General features: G+C 33.7%; 1 protein-coding gene across 6 annotated transcripts in view; it reads right to left on the bottom strand.

The window, feature by feature from the left end:
- The window catches only part of LOC106883769 (phospholipid-transporting ATPase ID), a 211,530-nt gene that overhangs the window by 165,472 nt on the left and 26,029 nt on the right, over positions 1-20,029 (bottom strand). For all 6 annotated transcript variants that reach the window (XM_052978602.2, XM_052978605.2, XM_014934890.3 and 3 more), the window contains exon 2: positions 64-124. In XM_052978602.2, the coding sequence (XP_052834562.1) occupies positions 64-108 (45 nt within the window). In that variant the 5' untranslated portion in view covers positions 109-124. The remainder of the gene's footprint in view (positions 1-63; positions 125-20,029) is intronic.

The raw sequence follows: 20,029 nt of genomic DNA, 5'->3' as shown, positions 1-20,029 counted from the left end.
TCATAGTGACAGGAAAAATTACCAGGTATGAAATAGCAGGAGAAATAGGCAAATAAAGCTTACCCTATTATTTATAGAACTTCTATGGGAATGTTTTCTTTCAGACATCAGCTACACAGTTAATCTGAAAAAGAAAGGATTATTTATACTCAATAAATTGAAAGAGGAAATACTAAAAATAAAATTTCAGCTACTCATACGATAGATTGCATTAAATTTTGATCTATAATAACAAACATAAAACTACACTGCAAGAGAATTACATTCAACAAATATAGTTAACATTGAAAGCTATATTACACAAGCAGTACGAGCCAAAAGGAACTTTTAATTTATAATGAGAAGAAATACACAACTACACTCAGGCAAGTTACATTGACTCTCTCCATTGATTTATAAAAATCCTTGTTTTACAATTCACATTATAAACACGATTTGAGAAAGAGAAACTGGTCTCAGATCACATATTTATTATTCACAAAATGACTGTATTCACACTACAGCATGACTGCCACTCCCTCTTCTCAAATTAGATACCATATAAATCTTGCTTTTTTTTTGGGTTATTTTAACAGTATTATTTTATCTCTACTACATAATTTATCATTTACTTGGTATTAACAAGATATGCTATTCTATTAATATGTAGTATGATAAGGTGTCCTGTTTCAATTTGGTGATTTCTACATACAAGAAGCAACTCTTTAATTAGGTTAAAAATTAACTGTTGAAATTTTAATACAAATAACATTAAACAGTGTGCTGGAGGGGGAGTGAGCCATGCCAGTAGACCTGTTGCTCTTTTCTTTTTCATGAAATCAATTTTCATATTGTGTAATATCATATATTTAATTCGTAGTACTTATTTTAATCCAACTTACTCTATTATGTAATTTTTAATTTTTGTCTAATATTTTAAATAGAGAATCAATCAGATAAAAGAGAATCTGAATAAATAGTTAAGATGCCATTCATTAATTATTAGAGATGGGTCCAAACTTTTCAATATAAAAGAGGGAAAAAGGAGGTGCAACAATACTTATAACAGTTAAATATCCAACTACTCGCTTTCTTAAATCTTAAATTGGTGAAAACAAAATTGAGAAAAATAAGATGCATCCTTATTACCATAGTCATGTTATTATATATGCCAATGCCTTATCAGAAAGTAAACAGATAATCACAAAGCTGTCACTCGCAGGAAAGTATGACGTGGTACCATGTACCATCTCTACCACACCACCACCATTCAATGTCTGTTTTCCTGCTGGCATGAGATGGATGATTCAACTGGAACTAGTGAGCCAAAGGATGCTCTCCTTAATGTCAACCACTTTACAGAGTGTACTGAGTGCTTTTTATGTGGCACCGGCATCAGTGAAGTCACTCAGTAATTCACCAGATAAGACCTCCTCATCTGGTGGGTAGATGGGTGGGTATAATATTAAAGAAGATGATGGGAGGTTAGAGTATGAATAGAACGACAGGAAAAGGTGTCTTGCTGTAGAGGAGAAACATGTTTACATGGTACCATGCTTTTGCTAATTGTTTAAAGACCTATATAGTTATGAGCAGACAAGACATCTTTTCAGCCCTCCTGCATTTCACCAGCACTGAGCTGGTTCTCACTTTCACCTGCAGCAACATGAAATAAAAGAGCTCTGTTCAAAGACAGACCATCCAAGCCAAGCATCAATTTACGTATAGTGTCAAATCACAGTTAACTAACTTGATCTCAAATGAGATTTAGCTGCAATTCCTAGTAGGTCAAGCAACCATAGAGAGGCTCTTCCATTAGCTTGTCTAACATCTGTATATTGAAGTGTTTGTCCACATAGTAAATTGACGAAGCATATTGGCAGTATTTGTGGATGTGTATTTAGGTAAAGGATATGAACTGGCTATGGCAATCACACCCTATAGGTTACTATGACAATTACAGTTGTCTTTTAATATCAATTGTGATTTATTTCAGATGCATACACACGCATGCACATATGCGTGCATGTGCACGCACGCAAACACACACACACATACGTCTGTGTGTGTGCGCCTGTGTTTGCTGTATCGTTATCTGAATGTATTAGGAGAAGACAGGACCAATGTAGAGAGATTAAAAGAAAAAATTAAACAAATAATAGAAAGAGGGAGAGAGGCAGTTGAAAATAGAGACAGACATTTGGTGAGAGAGAAATAGTGAGATATTTGAAGACAGAGAGAGAAAAAAAACAGAGAAATATACTAATATGATAAATAAAAATAGAATTAAAAAATTAAATGATAGCTAATTGTAGAGTGTATGCTGTATATTTGAGAAGAGGATATAGAGTTACAAAGAAATAGAAAGAAAGAAAGAAAGGAATATAGAAAGAAAGAAAGAAAGAAAGAAAGAAAGAGCTGGCATAAGGATCAAGTAAAGGTAGACAGACCAATCATTAGGATGCCTAGGAAGGAATCAATAGGTAAATAGAAAGTGAGAAAGAGAAAAAAAAAAGAATGAGAGGAAGTAAAACACACACACACAAACACATAGATGGTGTAGAGACTTCCCACTACCACCCCCACTAATACCCACAATCCAATCCTGTAGGGTGGAATCAATAAATGTGTAGAACCAAAGTCCACAGCCAGCTGAACACAAAACCAGAGCTTGGTTCAATAACTAAACTAAATATTCCAACTATCTTAGAAATACTAATAACAATTAATAAAAATCTCAACGAAAATATGTTTCTAACAATGTTTAATGAGATTAATAAAAGATATTTAAGTGTAGGGGTAGTGGAAGATGATATCATCAATAATTAGGCAGCGCCATTGTTTTTGCTTGATTTTTGAGTTGTTTTTTTTTTTAACATTTGTAATATAAGTCTATGTGGACAGAGAAACAAGATATTTATGCCTAAGTTGATTGATTCTAAATATGCTCTTCATCCTTCACTATTCTACATACTTACACATTGTTCAAATTGGGGAGATGTGGAGAAAATGTTTTTGGGTCTTTACTTATTTATTAATGTAAATAAATAAAAACTATGATGATTTAGACAGAAGTTACTAATTTAAATAAAGGCAAGAACAACAAAAATATTTTAGATGCTTTATAGCCTGTTCAGTACGTCAAAGTTTCAGAGTTAAAACCATAAAAATAAAATAAATGCGCCCTTTTAAAGCCTAGCTAGGCTCATGGGCCTGGTTTCCATGGCGTATGTGTTCCCCAGCGGGACGGGATGCCAGTCCATCGCAGCGTTACTCATTTTTGCCAGCTGAGTGGACTGGAGCAACGTGAAATGAAATGTTTTGCTCAAGAACACAACATGCCACCCAGTCCAGGAATCGAAACCCCAATCTTACGATCATGGTGCTGACACCCTAACCACTAGGCCACGCGCCTCCATAGTTAAAACCATACTTTGGTCAATTTAACATTCATCCATCCAAGGCCAAGTAAAGGCTTTGCAGCAAAGAAATTAGTTATACTTATCGTTAAAGCAGCTTTATCTGCCCAGAAATATAGAGATTTATAATACAGCTAGAGCAAAAACTGCACATATCCCAATTATAGAATTGGTCTAGTCCTATTTTAGAATAGGTATATTAGAATAGTAGTATATATGTATGTTGTAAGAGCCAACAGGAAGAGCGCCTGGCCATAAAACAACACTTTAAAATGGGAACTATTACTATTAAGAAGATAGTTATGGAGTCTACGAGATTAACTCTCACTTTTATCAGGAAAAAATTACCTTAAGATATATTCAGCTACAGTAAACAAAAAATATAGACAGTAAATTATACCAGTTTTCTAAAATAACATTCCATGTGAAACCAAGCAATATCAAGTCAGCATATCTCTATGATAAACAAAAACAGAAGCTATCAGAAAGGTCCAATAGCAGTAGAGTTCTTACCATAATCATTAATTTGGTTAAAATTTTGAACAAGGAAATTGCTGGCCAAGCAAATAACAATAAGAGAATGAATGTATCTATATAAAAGTCAAAATTGTATTAAACGTAAACAAAACAAAATGGATTGAAAAAAAGGATAAAATAAAAATAAATAAGGTATTATACTTCAGTATAAATTTAGATAATATGAAATGATTAAACAATTTTCAAATAAATTCTAAAAATCACTATAGTAAAAATGAAAAGCTAGTTGGTACCAGAGAGTAGAACATTCTAGTACCATATGATAGTGAGTGTAGTAACAGAAAGAGTAACAACTTGGTACTGTATGCTTATTGCAAGCAATGATTAAGCAAAGGGTGCAGTGAAATCTCTAGTACAATAACAGAAAAGTGGATCTTCAGATGTGGTAGATACACAGTAGTTGCTAGTAGTGGGGGTATTAATGAAAAACAGTCCATGCACAACTTAGTAGTCTTTGATAGTTTCAGTTATTGAATTACAGTAGAAAGGATTAGAATAAATTAAGATAGCTATATGCATCTTTTGACAACAAATGGTTTCTCTCTTCGTATGATGGTACATAATGGTACAACATTGGCATTCAATAGAGAAATCTTTTAGAGAGTAAAGGAAAATTAAATATGCATGACCCATTAGAGGTGTAATGTTAATCTACAAGACAGGCAGAGTAGTTAGATGATGGAGCAGCTGGGTATTAAAGGAATCAACCAAAGTATGCAGTATTGTGATGGTATGGACATTAAATGCAAATGGTCACAAGTGCTAAGTTGAGTGCTTAAAGAAGAAAAATATGGAATAAAGTGGTATGGTCAGGTCTCAAGATATTGGGTTTTACAGAAGATATAATGAAAGACTAAGACAATTGACAATATGTTGCATAGCAGATCTGTTTAAGCCATACTCATATGGAAAAAGTATAAAATGTTAGTGATAATAATTACATTATAAGCTGTGAGGTTAAAAAGTTCATTTCACAACCACATGGTTCTAGGTTTGATCCTACACCATAGCACCTTGGACATGAGTCTTATATCATAGCATCAAGTCAATTTGGTCCCTGGCAAATTTAGTAGACAGAAACTGTGAAGAAGCTCAACAATTGTGCATCTTTCACTCATGTACAATGGACAAGAATGCAAACAATGGTGAGCAAACCAAAATCAAAAAAAGAAAAAAAAAAAAACATTGTCCTTCGAGGTATATTTATTCAGCAGCAAGTTAAAGACATTATCTTTTTCACTCTCACCATCAGAAATTTGCTGAATCAGAGATTGAACCATTAGAAATCTGCAACCAATTGCCATGGTTGTTCACCAATCCTAATAGAAAAAAAATTAATCTAAATAAAAAATATAAATCAGAATAAAGAGGGTAATTCATACAAAAAACACATAAATGAAAGAAATAAGATAATCTTAACAAGCCCATAACATTAGCAAGAGAACTTAAACTTTTGCTGACTTAGAGTTTGAAAACATTAATAGGCAAAATATAACTGCATCGTTGTGAAAGAAAGGGAAAATATATATTTAGTAACATAAATAGTGAAATTGCATAATCACATACTTGGAGAAAAGAAAGCTAAAAACAAACAATAAGAAATGCTAACTTATAATTCTTTATTATTCAGGCAAAAAAAATGTATTATTTGCTTCCATTGACAAAATGTGGCCCAGCAAACAATGCCTCTGCATGACACCCTTTGCATGTATGCATACACATGTTAATTATTCAAAATCATTCATTCATTCATTCATTCAAGTCTTAAATGTGCTAAAAGCAAATCCAGCATATTTAATGGCTCATTCGCCATAAAGACAACATTTAGATGCATAGAATACGAGGCAATGATATGTGGAATGAAAAGAGAAAGAAGGAAGAGAATGGGGGAGAGAATAGGGAGAGAATGGGACAGAAAGAGAAGAACATATATGAGAGACAGAGAGAAGTAAACCAGAGAGAGAGAGAGAAGTATACCAGAGAGAGAGAGAGAGAGAGAAATACAGAAAATATATAAAATTTGACTTGGGATATCAAAGAAATTGTAATAAGATGGAATCCTTATAGATTAAGGCAGGATGGAAATCAATAGGAAAAAAAAGGCAGGATACAGTCAGAAAGAGTAAAAGAATAGGATGCAGTCAAAGAGAGGAAGAGGGCAGGATGTAGTCATAGGGAGAAAAGAAAGCAAAATGCAGTCAGGAGAAGCAAAGGGCAAAATGCAGTCAGAAGAAAGAGGACAGGATGCAATCAAGGAAAGAAAGAGGGCACGATATAACCAAGGGAAGAAAGAGGGTAGAGTAAGTAGTCTGACAAAATGGGTAGGTAACAATAAGAAAGAGTTAGCAGGCAAGATATCAATCAGAGAGTAAAAGGACTAAATAGCAATCACATGCAGTGTTTCTGCCATCAGAAATCATCATAACCACTACACCCAATCTTTCCTTCTTAGACAATCACTCTCCTATGGAATTTCATCCCTGCTCATGTTTCTCCAGCAGTCATCAACTTGATATTTTCAAATGAACATCAACTTCATTGATCTCACCAATTTTAGAGAGTGCTTAGAGGTCATGCACATAACCTTTTTCTTCAGATTAAACCATCAACAAATAAACCATTAAAAATTAACAGCAAACTATAAAGTGAATACCCTTCTTACTTTACAATGATATGGTTGTGACCATTTGGATAATTGGTGATAGTGATGAAGCATCTAGTAGATGAACACTTACACTGATAAATCATGCAAAAATGTTCTAAATTATGCAGAATTATCTAATTAACACAAACAGCAATGGTAAGAAATGATGTTGAAAAGAAAGACACCAATGATGACTATGTAGGAAGACAAGTCTAATTGCTCTAATAGACACTAAATAGTTTGTATTAGCCTCAACTGTAGACCAATATGATAATGATGTCTTACACAACAGTTAGTTGGCAGCAATGTCTTGAGAAAGACTGAAGTCAGTCATTCTCATTAAAACACTCCCATTAAACAGTTCGCAGCCATCTAAAGAAACTGGAAAAGTCAAACTTTGGAAGCCTATAACTGAATGTCAGAAATCAGTTCCTTCTAAGTTTTTGGAATTGGTATTCTATAATAGCTATTACAGTAAAAATTAATCAGTAAAGTGTTCAGCCTTCTACTTATGGATTTCACATTTCTCGGTTCAAATATGGGTGGCTTTAAATTTGTCTTTAACCCCTCATGAATCATGAAATGAGCAAATTAATAAATATGAGTAACAATATGTGGTGCCATAGTATGCAGAGTACTGCAAACTGATCAGTGAATAATAGAATGGCCTGTTGTGTTGAAGTGGATAGCACCAGGCTGGTTAGGCATAAGTTGTAGAATGCTTCAAATGTGCTCCAAAAAGTAATTCCTATTCCTCCAATATAAAGAGCACTGCAAAATAAGGTTGGAAAATGTACAACAGAAATTCTTGGTAATGAGAAACTGTGACTTAGGCACAGCAATGGTTGTTCTGTTGTTAATGTAGTGACAAGTGTTGTATTGTCAGTGTTGTGCCTGGTTGCATAGGGCTGGGTTCAATTTAGCTTCTTACTAGGACGTTGCTGAGATGTACATCTTTTTGAAGACAGGGAGAGAGGGTGCAGTTAAGATTGGAGTAGGATTTGGAAGTTGTGGATTATTTTGTTTTTCAATGGAAAAATGGACAGGCAGATGAGAGAGTGGAATCTAGTCTGTAAGTGACCATACAGAGGATAGGAGAGCAGTGGTACAATTGATGGCCTATGCCCAGTAGAGTGCTGGTCCACAACTAATCCAGGGTATCCTCAATTCAAGAGAAAATGTCACATTCTCTTACATTGGGATTTGAAATCTGAATCAATTCTACAGAGTTGGCAAAGGAATTAAGAGAATGATAAGGCAGAATTAGAGTGTTTGGGGTAAGAAAAAGAGTAGTGGAGAATGAGAGTCAGTAGGTTTGTAGAGAAGGGAGGTGGTCAGGTGGATATTGTTTATGGTGATGGAGATATCAAGAAAACCAACAGAAGAGTCAGATACAGTGAAGTTAAATTCCATGACATGGTGAAAGGAGTGAACAAAAAGATGAAACTACCAACAGTTGTCTGGTGAGGGTGTCAACGCCAACACAATTGTCAATATAATGACTGTGGGATGGGTCCTGTGAATTGGGCAAAGATTTGCTATTCAATGTGACCTACAAAAACTTATGCATAATTGGGGTCCATCCTGGTTCCCATAGTAACATCACTGAACTGTTTGTAAAATTTTCCAGAGAAAGAAATACAATTAAGAGTTATGAGCTCAGCTAAGCCCAGTGTTGTGGTGTTGGGTACAGGTAGAGCTCAACAGTCTAGGATGTATTTAAATGTGGATAGGCTTTCAGTGTGTGGGATAGCTGTGGTGAAAAGGAGTTTGGACTGTCTAGGCAGAAAAAAGAATGAGTGGAAGAGGTTTAGGGCATGGTGAATACCTTTAATGTGAGAGGATAAGGCAGTAAGAGGTGCTAGTAATTTGTTCAGGTACACTAAGAGAAGTTCAATTGGTGGAGATGATAGGGCAGCTAGGATTGTCTGGTTTGTGAAATTTGAGGACAAAGTAGATGGTAGAAGTTTAGGATGTGGTTAGAATATGGTTAGTGGCAGAAGGTGGAAGTGAGCCAGTACAAATAGATTCGTGCACAGTAATGGACACTTGCTTCGGGTAATGGTTGGTGCACTCATTTGATATCTTACTGTAGAAAAAGGGGTTGTTGAGTTGGCAGAGAGTTTCTTGCTTGTACAGGTTAGTTTGCCAGACTATGAGAACACCATCCTAGTTAGCTGGTCTGATAATGTCTTACTGTTTGTGGAGCTTCCAGAGAATCTTGAGTTCTAATGCAGTAACATTTGATCATATTCATCATTTGTTTGAATTGAAGATGCATAAACTGAAACAGTATTTATTGAAAAAGATATCAGGTCCAGGTTTGATATCCAGTTAGTTGTGCTATATGAGGTTGGTAAGGTCATCCTTAATTGGAAGATCTGGACTTCTATTGGGTCCAGTGAAGGAAACACCCAGGACAGCTTGTACATAGAATTCACTTGGTTTCTTTTCAAGGGGAGATAAAATTTTTAAATTATTACTTCTATAGCCATTTAAACTTTCTTGGATGCTATCTTCACCTCATTCCCCATTATTCTACATGGTTTCAAAGCAAATTTTCATCCATCACTCAACATCTAAACATTCTTCACACACTTGCTTCTTTTTCTTCAAAACAGCTTATGCAAGCCACTGTCTGCACCTTAAGCACTAAGTGCAACCATCTAACATAAGAGCTCACTCACAGCTAATCTCTTCTTTCTGCTCTCTCTCTTTCATGCAACTTTACTCATTTTACTCCAAACATGGTATCTCAATAGCTTGTCTACTCCCTCCACACTATTCATGACATCCATGGATTACACCATCCCAAGAGATCTGCCTCCACACACACAAAATGAGCCCTCCGAAGTAGAGGCCTAATTTTACTGCTACTAACACAACAATTTCCGAACACAGAAACTGTACACAATCCTTGCACAACATCACATAAGCTTTTTTTCTCCCTCAGCATCTCCAACTTAAGCTTACTCTTTTCTCCTTTCCTCCCCAGAACAACAACCCTCTAGAAGCTTCTACATGGTTGTTCAACCATCCAAAAATATTGGCCAAATATCTTTCAAATTACACTTCATCATCTTGCAAGAGGTGGGATACATTGAAGAATACAGTTCTATAAATAGAAAGGCAGTGGTCATGGAACACTTTTGACCATGGATCTACTCAGTCAGGGCTGACTTGAGGTTAAACCTACAACAAAAATCCTCTGGAACAACCACTTTGTCTAGTTTTTTGACCACCTACAGAAGTGTATTTTAAGAAGGTCCACAAGGGGAAATGGATTTTATCTCCTGTAAAATAGTAAAAGTATAAAAGTAAATCCTGTTATAAAACACCATCTTCTTTTGCCTTCTTTTACTTGTTTCATTCATTGGACTGCTTCAAAGAATTTGGTTGAACAAATCGACCCCAATGTTTATGTACACAGCAAGTTTCCCTGCAGTTTCCAACTACCAAATTTACTCATGAGACATTGGTCAACTCAGAACTATAGTAGGAAACACATGTCCAAAGTGCTGCACAGTGAGATTGAAACCAAAACCACATGGTTACAGAATGAGCGTCTTACCCACACAACCATGCCTAGGATTTCTATAAATATCTAAATCTACATAACTGTCCAATTTCATGCAGTTATGTAGAGAGCTGCATGGACATTTCATGTATAACAAATAAGTTTTTGCTTTCAAAAAATAAAAATAAAACATTTGTATAGCCACCATAACAATAGCTCCAGCCATCTGAGAGTATTTACAAGATTGGTTGTTCACAGACATTGGATTGGTTAAATATTCTGAATGGAGAAATGAACAACTAAAAAATATATTAATGTCACAATGACTTGCCGTTATGCTTTTTCTAAGCTGTTACATTGAAAACAGGCTTTTATATATATATATATATATATATATATATATATATATATATATATATACATACACACAAGGGTTGGACAAAATAATGGAAACACCTTAAAATTTTAAACAAATTTATTTTGATATGGGGTAGGACCGCCTTTGGCAGTAATTACAGCTTGAATTCTATGAGGTATGGCCTCGTACAAAGTTTGAATTGTTTCCAAAGGAATTTTTGTCCATTCTTCAGCTAGAACAGTCTGCAGTTCTTGTAGTGATGATGGTGGAGGATATCGACTCCTTACTTGTTTTTCTAAAATGCACAATAATATTGAGATCTGGGGACTGTGGTGGCCAGATAAGATGTTCAACTTCACTAGAATGTTCCTCGTGCCATTCAGTAACAACTTTAGCTGTATGACTTGGCACATTATCATCCTGAAAGATTGCGTTTCCCTCTGGAAATAGTTCCGCAACCACAGGATGAATTTGATCAGATACAATGCATAAATAGTCTTGACTATTAATTCTGCCATGAAGTGAAACCATTGGGCTGGCAGATTTCCAAGATACAGCGCCCCCAGATCATCACAGATCCTCCATGTTTAACAGTTCGAAGAAGGCAGTTTGGGTCAAATGCTTCTTTTGGCTGTCTCCACACGTATACTTGGCCAGTGGTCAGAAATAAAGTAAAGGATGACTCGTCCCAAAAAATAACATTCTTCCACCACTCTAGGGACCAATTCTGTAGGTTTTTATTCCACTCTAAATGTCTTTCAACGTTTGTTTTTGGAAGTAGTAATTTTCTGATTGCAGTCTTCCAGTGGAAATCCGGCTTTGTGCAGCTCCCGGCGAATAGTTTTTGTGGAAACTCGGTTCTCAAAGTGGTAATTAAGCTCTGCAGTAATTTTTGGAGCTGTACTTTTGTGATCCTTTCTAACAATTTGCGTAAGAGTCTGACGGTCCCTATCTAAAGGTTTTGGTTTTCTTCCAGAGTTTTGTTTCGGCTTTTCCCTCTTTCTCAAAGGCTGTCATTACTTTCGAGACAGTACTTCTTGATACACCAAACATTTCAGCGGTTTTCATTATGCTAGCACCTGCCATACGGGCACCGACAATTTGACCTCTTTGAAAGTCTGATAGGTCTGTCATTTTAATGAATTTTAATTACCTTTTACTGATGATATCTGAAAAGAAACAGCAATTTTAGCAAAACATATTAAGCAACACTAATGATAAATCAAAAAACATAAAAATAAACAAGCTTTTAACAGTTTTATAGATATTTCAAAGTTATGATGCTATGATGCTAGGTGTTTCCATTATTTTGTCCAACCCCTGTATGTATATATATATATATATATATATATATGTATATATATATATATATATATATATATATGTATATATATATATATATATATATATATATACACACACACACACACACAGAAGGTGTACTGAAAAGCTCCTGGCTTTTGGTGAAAGAAAATACAGGAGGATCAGTGAATTATGATTTTATTTAACATATTCCCCTTTCAGATTCACACACTTATTGCAATGGTTCTTCAATTTCTCTAAGCCCTGTAAAAGAATTTGCAAGGTTGGGCCTCCAGCCAGGCCTTTCACAATACCCTTAAAGTCAGGAACTTTTCAGCACCCTCTCATAGACAGGCAGACAGACAGACTGGAGGGAGACGACAGATTATAATGCTTTACAAGAGACAAATGATTTTCAAATAATGAATATTATATTTCCTATTGTGATCACTCACTAACTACTAACTGTGATGCCAGAATGGAACTGAAATAGGCAAAGCCTTTCCTTGCCCAGAAACATATAACACAATGGGTGCAGTAAAATGTGAATTCATTACTCTATGGTCAGTTGACCACAAAAGTTGTAGAAGATCTGTTCATGTTATACTGTTATACTGTACTACAGAATATGTACCTACAGATTTTCAGCCAACACTATATACATAGACTGATGTAAACACTTTGATTGTAATATAGAATATCATTGTAAACGGAAATTTACAATAGCAATAGAGGAAAAATACTGAGAAAATGGCTAATCTAAAAGGGTATATAGGCTGATCTCAAGATGCTAAGTCTTACAAAGGAAATGATGAGAAACAAGTGGAGAGATGTTGTTGAAGCTCATTTTTGTAACACATGTTAGCATGAAAAATTGGACATGATGATGATGCATATATATATATATCATCATCATCATCAACACCATCATTTAACGTCCGCTCTCCCTGTTGGCATAGGTTAGACAGTTTGACTGGAGCTGGTGAGCCAGAGAGCTGCACCAGGTTCTAACCTGATTTGGCAAGGTTTCTATAGCAGGATGCCCTTCCTAATGCCACCCACATCAGGTGTGTAATGGGTGCTTTTACATGCCACTGGCATGGGTGCCATTTACATGCCACTGGCAATGACCATGACTATGATGCATGGGTGTCATTTACATGGAACTGACAACAACCATGATTATGATTCATGGGTGCCATTTGCATGGCACCAACAATGACTACGACTCATGGATGTGATTTACATGGCACCACCAATGACGACAATTCCTGATGACCACAACTACGATGCGCAGGTGTCATTTACATGGCATATATATATATATATATATAATATAAAGTTATACCCAGTTATAGAGTGATCATTGGTTTCACACCTATAAAGCCCTTATTTTCTGTTAGGAAATATATATTTGAAGTAAACTATTTCATTGCAGACTATACAAGAGACATCATGGTAAACTGTATGCTAGAATTAGCTTGACCGAGACAAAATCGAAGGGGTGGGGTTATCATCATTTTGTGGCATACCAACCACTAAACATTTGTTTCTCCAAATTTTTTTTTTTTAACTGGGCATGAAGTTGCATTTTTTTTAGATGAAGAGCAACTAAAAGTCATAACAGGCATGTCATTCCTAAGGATCAGCAATGTAAGTGATATGAAATGTATTGCTAACTGGGCTTCATAACAACATCATGATACTAATATGAGTAAGAAGAGCAGTAGATCAGCAAAATCATTTGCTCATTAAACAAAATACCTTTTGGTATTTAGTTATGACATTTTACATTCTGAATTCAAATCTTACTGAGACCAACTTAGCCTTTCATTCTTCTGGAGTCAATAAAATAATGTACCATCTGTATTAGGGTCAATTGTATTCATCCTCTAAATTTAAGACCTTGTGCCTAAGTCAGAAATGAATGCGAGTAAACAAACTGCTTTTCTACTTTTTTGACTGAAATTTGAGGTAAAAAACTTATTGGAATAATCAATTAAATCTAGTAAGTGGCTCTCACAAATACAACTTCATTTTTACCACTGCTACCTAAATGAACCTCAACAAGTTCATTTGACCAGTTAGAAATAATAGCCTAATTTAATCTCCTTCAAATCACACAACCTTCAAATGAAAAAAAGATACAATATTCCTAAAAGAATAAATAAATAAATAGGGCATCCATGTTTAATTGATGTTAACTTGGGCCTTGCTAACAACCATGTTATCTAGGTATTTTAAGAGAAATTAACAAAATAAAATAAAAAGCTATTTAAACATACTGAGTTTTTCTATTCAGGCAATTTTCCCTATATTATTAGCATTATTGAATTGGTTTCCAAATTCAAATTCTGCATGTGCCCTGAATTCCCCACTCCATCCTTTTTTACCTTTTTTACCTTCTTTACAGCAAAATATCTTTCCATATTTTCAGGTTAAACATGAGGCATTATTGTGTTTTGAGCAAAAACAACACAAACGTGGCACCTTCATTTTATGTAATACAAGGCAAAATAAAATGAAATAGTTGAAATCAAATTACTGCATTAACCTATTTCAACCAGCTACAGCAATCACAACATGAACTAAAGACGTTAAATACAAAATTCATGTGAGCAAGAAAGGTTTATTTACAAACAAAAAGTAATAATAAAGTATTAACATAAGAATTAAATAAGTTGCCACTCTAAGTCTAGAGCAATGCTACAATTCAAAATATAAAACAAAAGATTAACAAATTTCTACTTTGTGAAACATTAGTTGAAACAAAATATATTACAGTATCACTAATGTTTGTACAATTGAAGTAATAATAAAGGATACCATAATTAAGGTTTGAAAATTCTCATCACTAAAAATATATTAAATAACAAATAAATAACTCCTAATTCTAGTTACTAGCTAACTGAGATTTCATTGACTATCAGAAAATCTCAATTTTCTGAACTCGTTTAACTATTTTAGGGTTTGAAAAGAATGTGATTAAAAACAATAGACAAAACAAAAGCTTAAATAACAAGACCTTTATGGTAAATTTAAATCTAACATTGACAGCTGGAATGAAAACTTGGGGCTTAAATGTACATTTTCTTATGAGATCAAAACCTGCTCATTGTAATAGTAGCAACAACACTATCATTTTATATACACAAATATTTTCACACATCTGCATGCATAGACATGTAGGAACATAAAAATAACACGAGTATTGCCATACTGTTTTAGGATTGTTTTATTGAGCAAAAGAATCAGTATCCATGGCTTCCCATATATACCCCTACTTTAACTGAGTGTTGTGTTAATTGGTTAGGGTAAAGAGATGAGTAAAATAAATGTAAGTATTAGATTTACAAAGAAGACACTTGTTTCGATAGTTCACACAGACACACTACAAAAACAGTGGATGGTCTCTTTAGTGGAAGGTTATTTTCCTCCCAAAGCAGAAGCTAAGAAAAATCCAGACACAAGAACACTTGATGGTTTAAGCATCAAATGAAAGGAACTTTTTATTGGTTGCAATTTTCACCTTTACAGCTACAACCAGTATAAAAATAAAAATGAACACGTCAACTTATCTGTCTGCATAGCTCACTCCCTATCAAATCATTCTTTCCATTTTAGGTCAATGTTACTTAGGTTAATGCTACATATTTGCTATGTTAGTTAGGTTAATGCTACATATTTGCTATGTTAGTTAGGTTAATGTTACTTATTTGTTATGTTAGTTAGGTTAATGTTACTTATTTGTTATGGTAGTTAGATTAATGTTACTTATTTGTTATGGTAGTTAGGTTAATGTTACTTATTTGTTATGTTAGTTAGGTTAATGTTACTTATTTGTTATGGTAGCTAGGTTAATGTTACTTATTTGTTATGTTAGTCAGGGTTAAATTTAGTGACTTAGTCATAGTTAACAGGCTTTATCATTCTTCCAGAAATGATACATGACAATGAGACAGGACCATAAGAGAAATTGTCATGTTTGAACATCTTTAATCATTGACAATATCTAACAACAAAAACAAAACAGGTTTCTAAAAAAAATCCATCTTTTGCTCATGTTCTTTGGTGTGTGTACAAGCAATCAAGAAGAATTGCAAATTGCCAGCTTTACTTATAATCCATTGTTTAAATTAGCAATAAATTAAAAATGAGAAATTCCATAAATTACACCAAACGTTTCTTTAAATGCAGTAAAGGATTATGAACATTCAGAAATTCCAGAAATGTGTCATACCAAATCTTTCAACAAAAGATGATAAATTATTCTTCCACAAATATACAACATAGAAGTGTTGATGTTTGAACTACTGTTTTCCCTATAATGGCTTGAGTTAGATAAGTAGATTGCCTTGTCTCTAATTTTAGTATTAACTGATAACAAATGAAAACTAGAAACCAATTACACAAAGAAATTTATGAAGGCAAAAAACAGTAAAACAAAATTTGCAGCTGTCCTTAAATATTGATACTTATTGGATGATATTGATTTATACAAAGACTACAGTCAGATAAAGAATAGACAACATAAATTTGCTGTCAAGAGAAATTCTTTGTTTTAAATAATGTCTTGTTACTAGTTTTCTATAAATAGAATATCAAAGCTACATATATGATATGAAACCCCAGAATACATCTGATTAAAGTTCCCTTTTCTTTTCTGAATTTGCATTGTTTGATGGTTTGTTTGTTGCTGAAAGAAATAAATCAGAGTCTATGTATCCCCTAAAAGTAGAAAGATGTTATACATGTTGCTTCAAGGAAAATTACTGAAATCAGCAATAGATTTTTATATAAATTAAATTAATATTTTAAATGCATATATTGCTATTTACGAATCATCAACAGAAGCTAAGGAAGGTTTTGATTTGTATCCAGCATTCATATATGGAATATTTTCCACTTTTCTCTATCTGTGGTGATAATCACAAATTTTGGTCATTCAATAACATGCCAACCAAATGGTTAGCTTTCATTCTTTTACCTTTCTTTATTTTTCTAATCACAAGGATCCATAAAGCTGGTCTTATTCCTTGTTTCCATAGCATTAAGCAAATAAAATAAATCTTTGTGTCACAGTTGACTTTTAAAGATAAAGAATTGAATTCAACACTACAGCCAACAACTCCATAGCAATGAATCACACCAGAACTGTGTACAAAGACCCAGTCATTGAAGTTGACATACATTTATCAAGGACTCACACACTGATGAAAAAATAAAGTTGCCATCTTCTTCCCTCTATATATTCCAACAATCAAATCACTTATGTGGTTTGATATTATAGAAGTCATAGCTGAATGAATGAATAAGATACCAACTTCATGGTTAAATGATCAAAAATTATATACGATCACTAATATATAATTATATACGATATAATTATATACAATCATGTATCTGGAAATAAAAATAGCTTACAGTGATAAACTTGATCATTCCATGGTAATTTACCAAGCTGAAGTGCCATAAAATGATAATGTCTATTGCTATAAATAGAGGAGTCAATACATAATTTATTTTCTGTAAATTTTTCTCAATCTTGCCAGAAGCCAAGAAAATTCAACAAAAATCACTCTCTGACTTTGAATAAGTACAAGTCAAAGTCCTTCAGGAGTGCAATGATGAGGAGGTAGGTATTTATCCATTGTAGGTTACTTAACAAAATAGTTTCTATTTATTATCTTTCATATTCCAAAACATTTCCAAATACATAGAAACCTAGAAAAATGCTTAATTCTTTCATGAAGGAATTTTGTGATATTAAGTGCTTAACATTTGAAAATGACAACAAAGAAAAGTAACACAAAATACTACTTGACTAAGATAAAAGAGAATAATCACAATTGTAATATGAATGAGAAGAGTTAGTTGAGTGGTTTAAGAACTACACAAGTGATATAAGAGCTATACCTCTGATTTACAACCTCTCACCCATCAACTTTACCAGAGAACTGATGTGTGATAAAGCTTACACCAGTTTTTTTTTTTTTTTTTTTTTTCAAGCTGAAGGCAATTTCTACTTCTATATAGACAAGCAAGGATAAGTAGAATTATAATTTATTTCCCTATGTTACATAGTGAAAAAAAGATCTTTAATAGACCCAACATTTCCAGTACAGTATACCACATATGTGAAGATGTTTGGAAAATATTCTGATTCAGTCTTATCAAAAATTTTTGATGTAATTGATATATAAATGCAAAGCAGAAATGAGATTTGGAACTGACCAATGAAATAGCATAAAGTGGTGTTTCTTGCACTACTGATGCACTGTGTCCTAAGAGTGATGCATCTGCTTTACACTTCTTTGAAGAAAACATCTTAACATGGATTAAATAATTACCATTTCAGTCACTGCAATTTTATTTACTAATTATAGAAAAGATGCATTTATTTTCTATTTTCATAAATTAATTTTTCACTTGCTGGAATAGAAGATATATCAAATTTAAATGTGTTTTTGAAGCAATTTTTTTCACAGTGACCACTCATAAAATATGACTACACAAATCAATTAGAAACTTGTTCAAGCAGTTGAATATCAACCCATCTTTAATATGTTTATGTTATAAGTTAGTATAAGATGGCAAGCTGGCAGAACTGTCAGCACACCAGACAAAATGCTTAACAGTATTTCTTCTTGCTCTTTTTGTTTCAAGTTCAACTTTGCTTTTCATCCCTTCAGGGTTGATAAAATAAAATACCAGTCAAGTACTAGGGTCAATGTAATTGATTTGCACTCTCCCCTCAAAATTGCAGGCTTTGAACTCTGCAATGGACTGGCATCGCTTTTATGGTCACTTATATATACCATGAAAACCAGGTAACAAGCTTTGTGAGTCCTAGAGATCAATACATATATAAATAATATTTATCTCTCACCAGATAGCGTACTTTTTTTGTTGATCTTTCTATCATGGAATAGTACAATATTCTTTTATTCTTTTATTTGTTTCAGTCATTTGACTGTGGCCATGCTGGAGCACCAACTTTAGTCAAACAAATTGACCCCAGGATTTATTTTTTGTAAGCTTAGTACTTATTCTATCTGTCTCTTTTGCTGAACCGCTAAGTTACGGGGACATAAACACACCAACATCGGTTGTCAAGCAATGGTGGGGGAGGACACACAAACATATATATATATATATATATATATATATATATATATATATGACGGGCTTCTTTCAGTTTCCATCTACCAAATCCATTCACAAGGCTTTGGTCAGCCTGAGACTATAGTAGAAAATGCTTGCCCAAGGTGCCCTGCAATGGGACTGAACCCGAAACCATGTGGTCAGTAAGCAAGCTACTTACCACACAGCCACTCCTAAATAAATCAGTATATATTAGATAAAATTATGTTAGCATTTTTATTATCAAAAAATTGGCAATTTGGTTTCCAAACTGAAGTCCTCAACAGCAAGCATCCTCTTTGAAAACTCAAAAGGAGAAACTTCAACATTTAGTGGGATGAAGGCAGCAAGCTGGCAGAATCATTAGCATGCGGGGCAAAACGCTTAGCAGCATTTCATCCATCTTTATGTTCAGAGTTCAAATTCTGCTGAGGTTGACTTTGCCTTTCATTTTTGGGGGGGTTAATAAAATAAGGACCAGTTGAGCATTGGGTTCAATGTGATTGCTGGCTTTGTGCCAAAATTTGAAATCCATATTTAGTGAGTTCATCTTAAACCACAAAAAGGTAGAAAATATGTAAATGGATCAATTCAAAAATTATCTTTGGCATTTTTCAAGTATTTAAAATATAGAACAGATTGTCAATAATTTAATATTGCAGTAATAACTTTATCGAATTTATATGGTGGTGGCAGCAGCAGCAGCAGTAGTAGTAGTAGTAAAACACTTAAATTTACTAGTCATACATGTCACAGTTTTCAGTAATGGACAAGAGTAAAAAAAAAAATAGCCTTCATTAATTCTTCAACCATATTCAGAAGTAATATATTCAAATGTAATTCAATTTTATATTCACTCTTCTAATATGAATTGGAAAGATATGAAAATTCAATTATTTAGAAATATAGCTGAATTGCTGTTTTACAGCCATGTGAGTTTTATGTCAAACAGTCAATTCTGAAGTAAAATAGCAAGTCACTATTGATGTTATGTAAATTGGTAAAATGGCTCAGGAATCTAGTACAGGACCTTCAGGAAACATTTTTTAAATTAATTTTTTAATCACCAGGGATAAGGAAGTATGCATTGGCACAAAGACTCCAAGACTGTAGGATTCAAAATACACCAA

Source organism: Octopus bimaculoides, chromosome 2, assembly GCF_046866305.1.
Source record: "Octopus bimaculoides isolate indiv1 chromosome 2, ASM4686630v1, whole genome shotgun sequence".
Taxonomy (NCBI): Eukaryota; Metazoa; Mollusca; class Cephalopoda; order Octopoda; family Octopodidae; genus Octopus; species Octopus bimaculoides.
The sequence above is the reverse complement of the archived record's forward strand: the minus strand, read 5'-3'. Positions and strand labels throughout refer to the sequence as shown.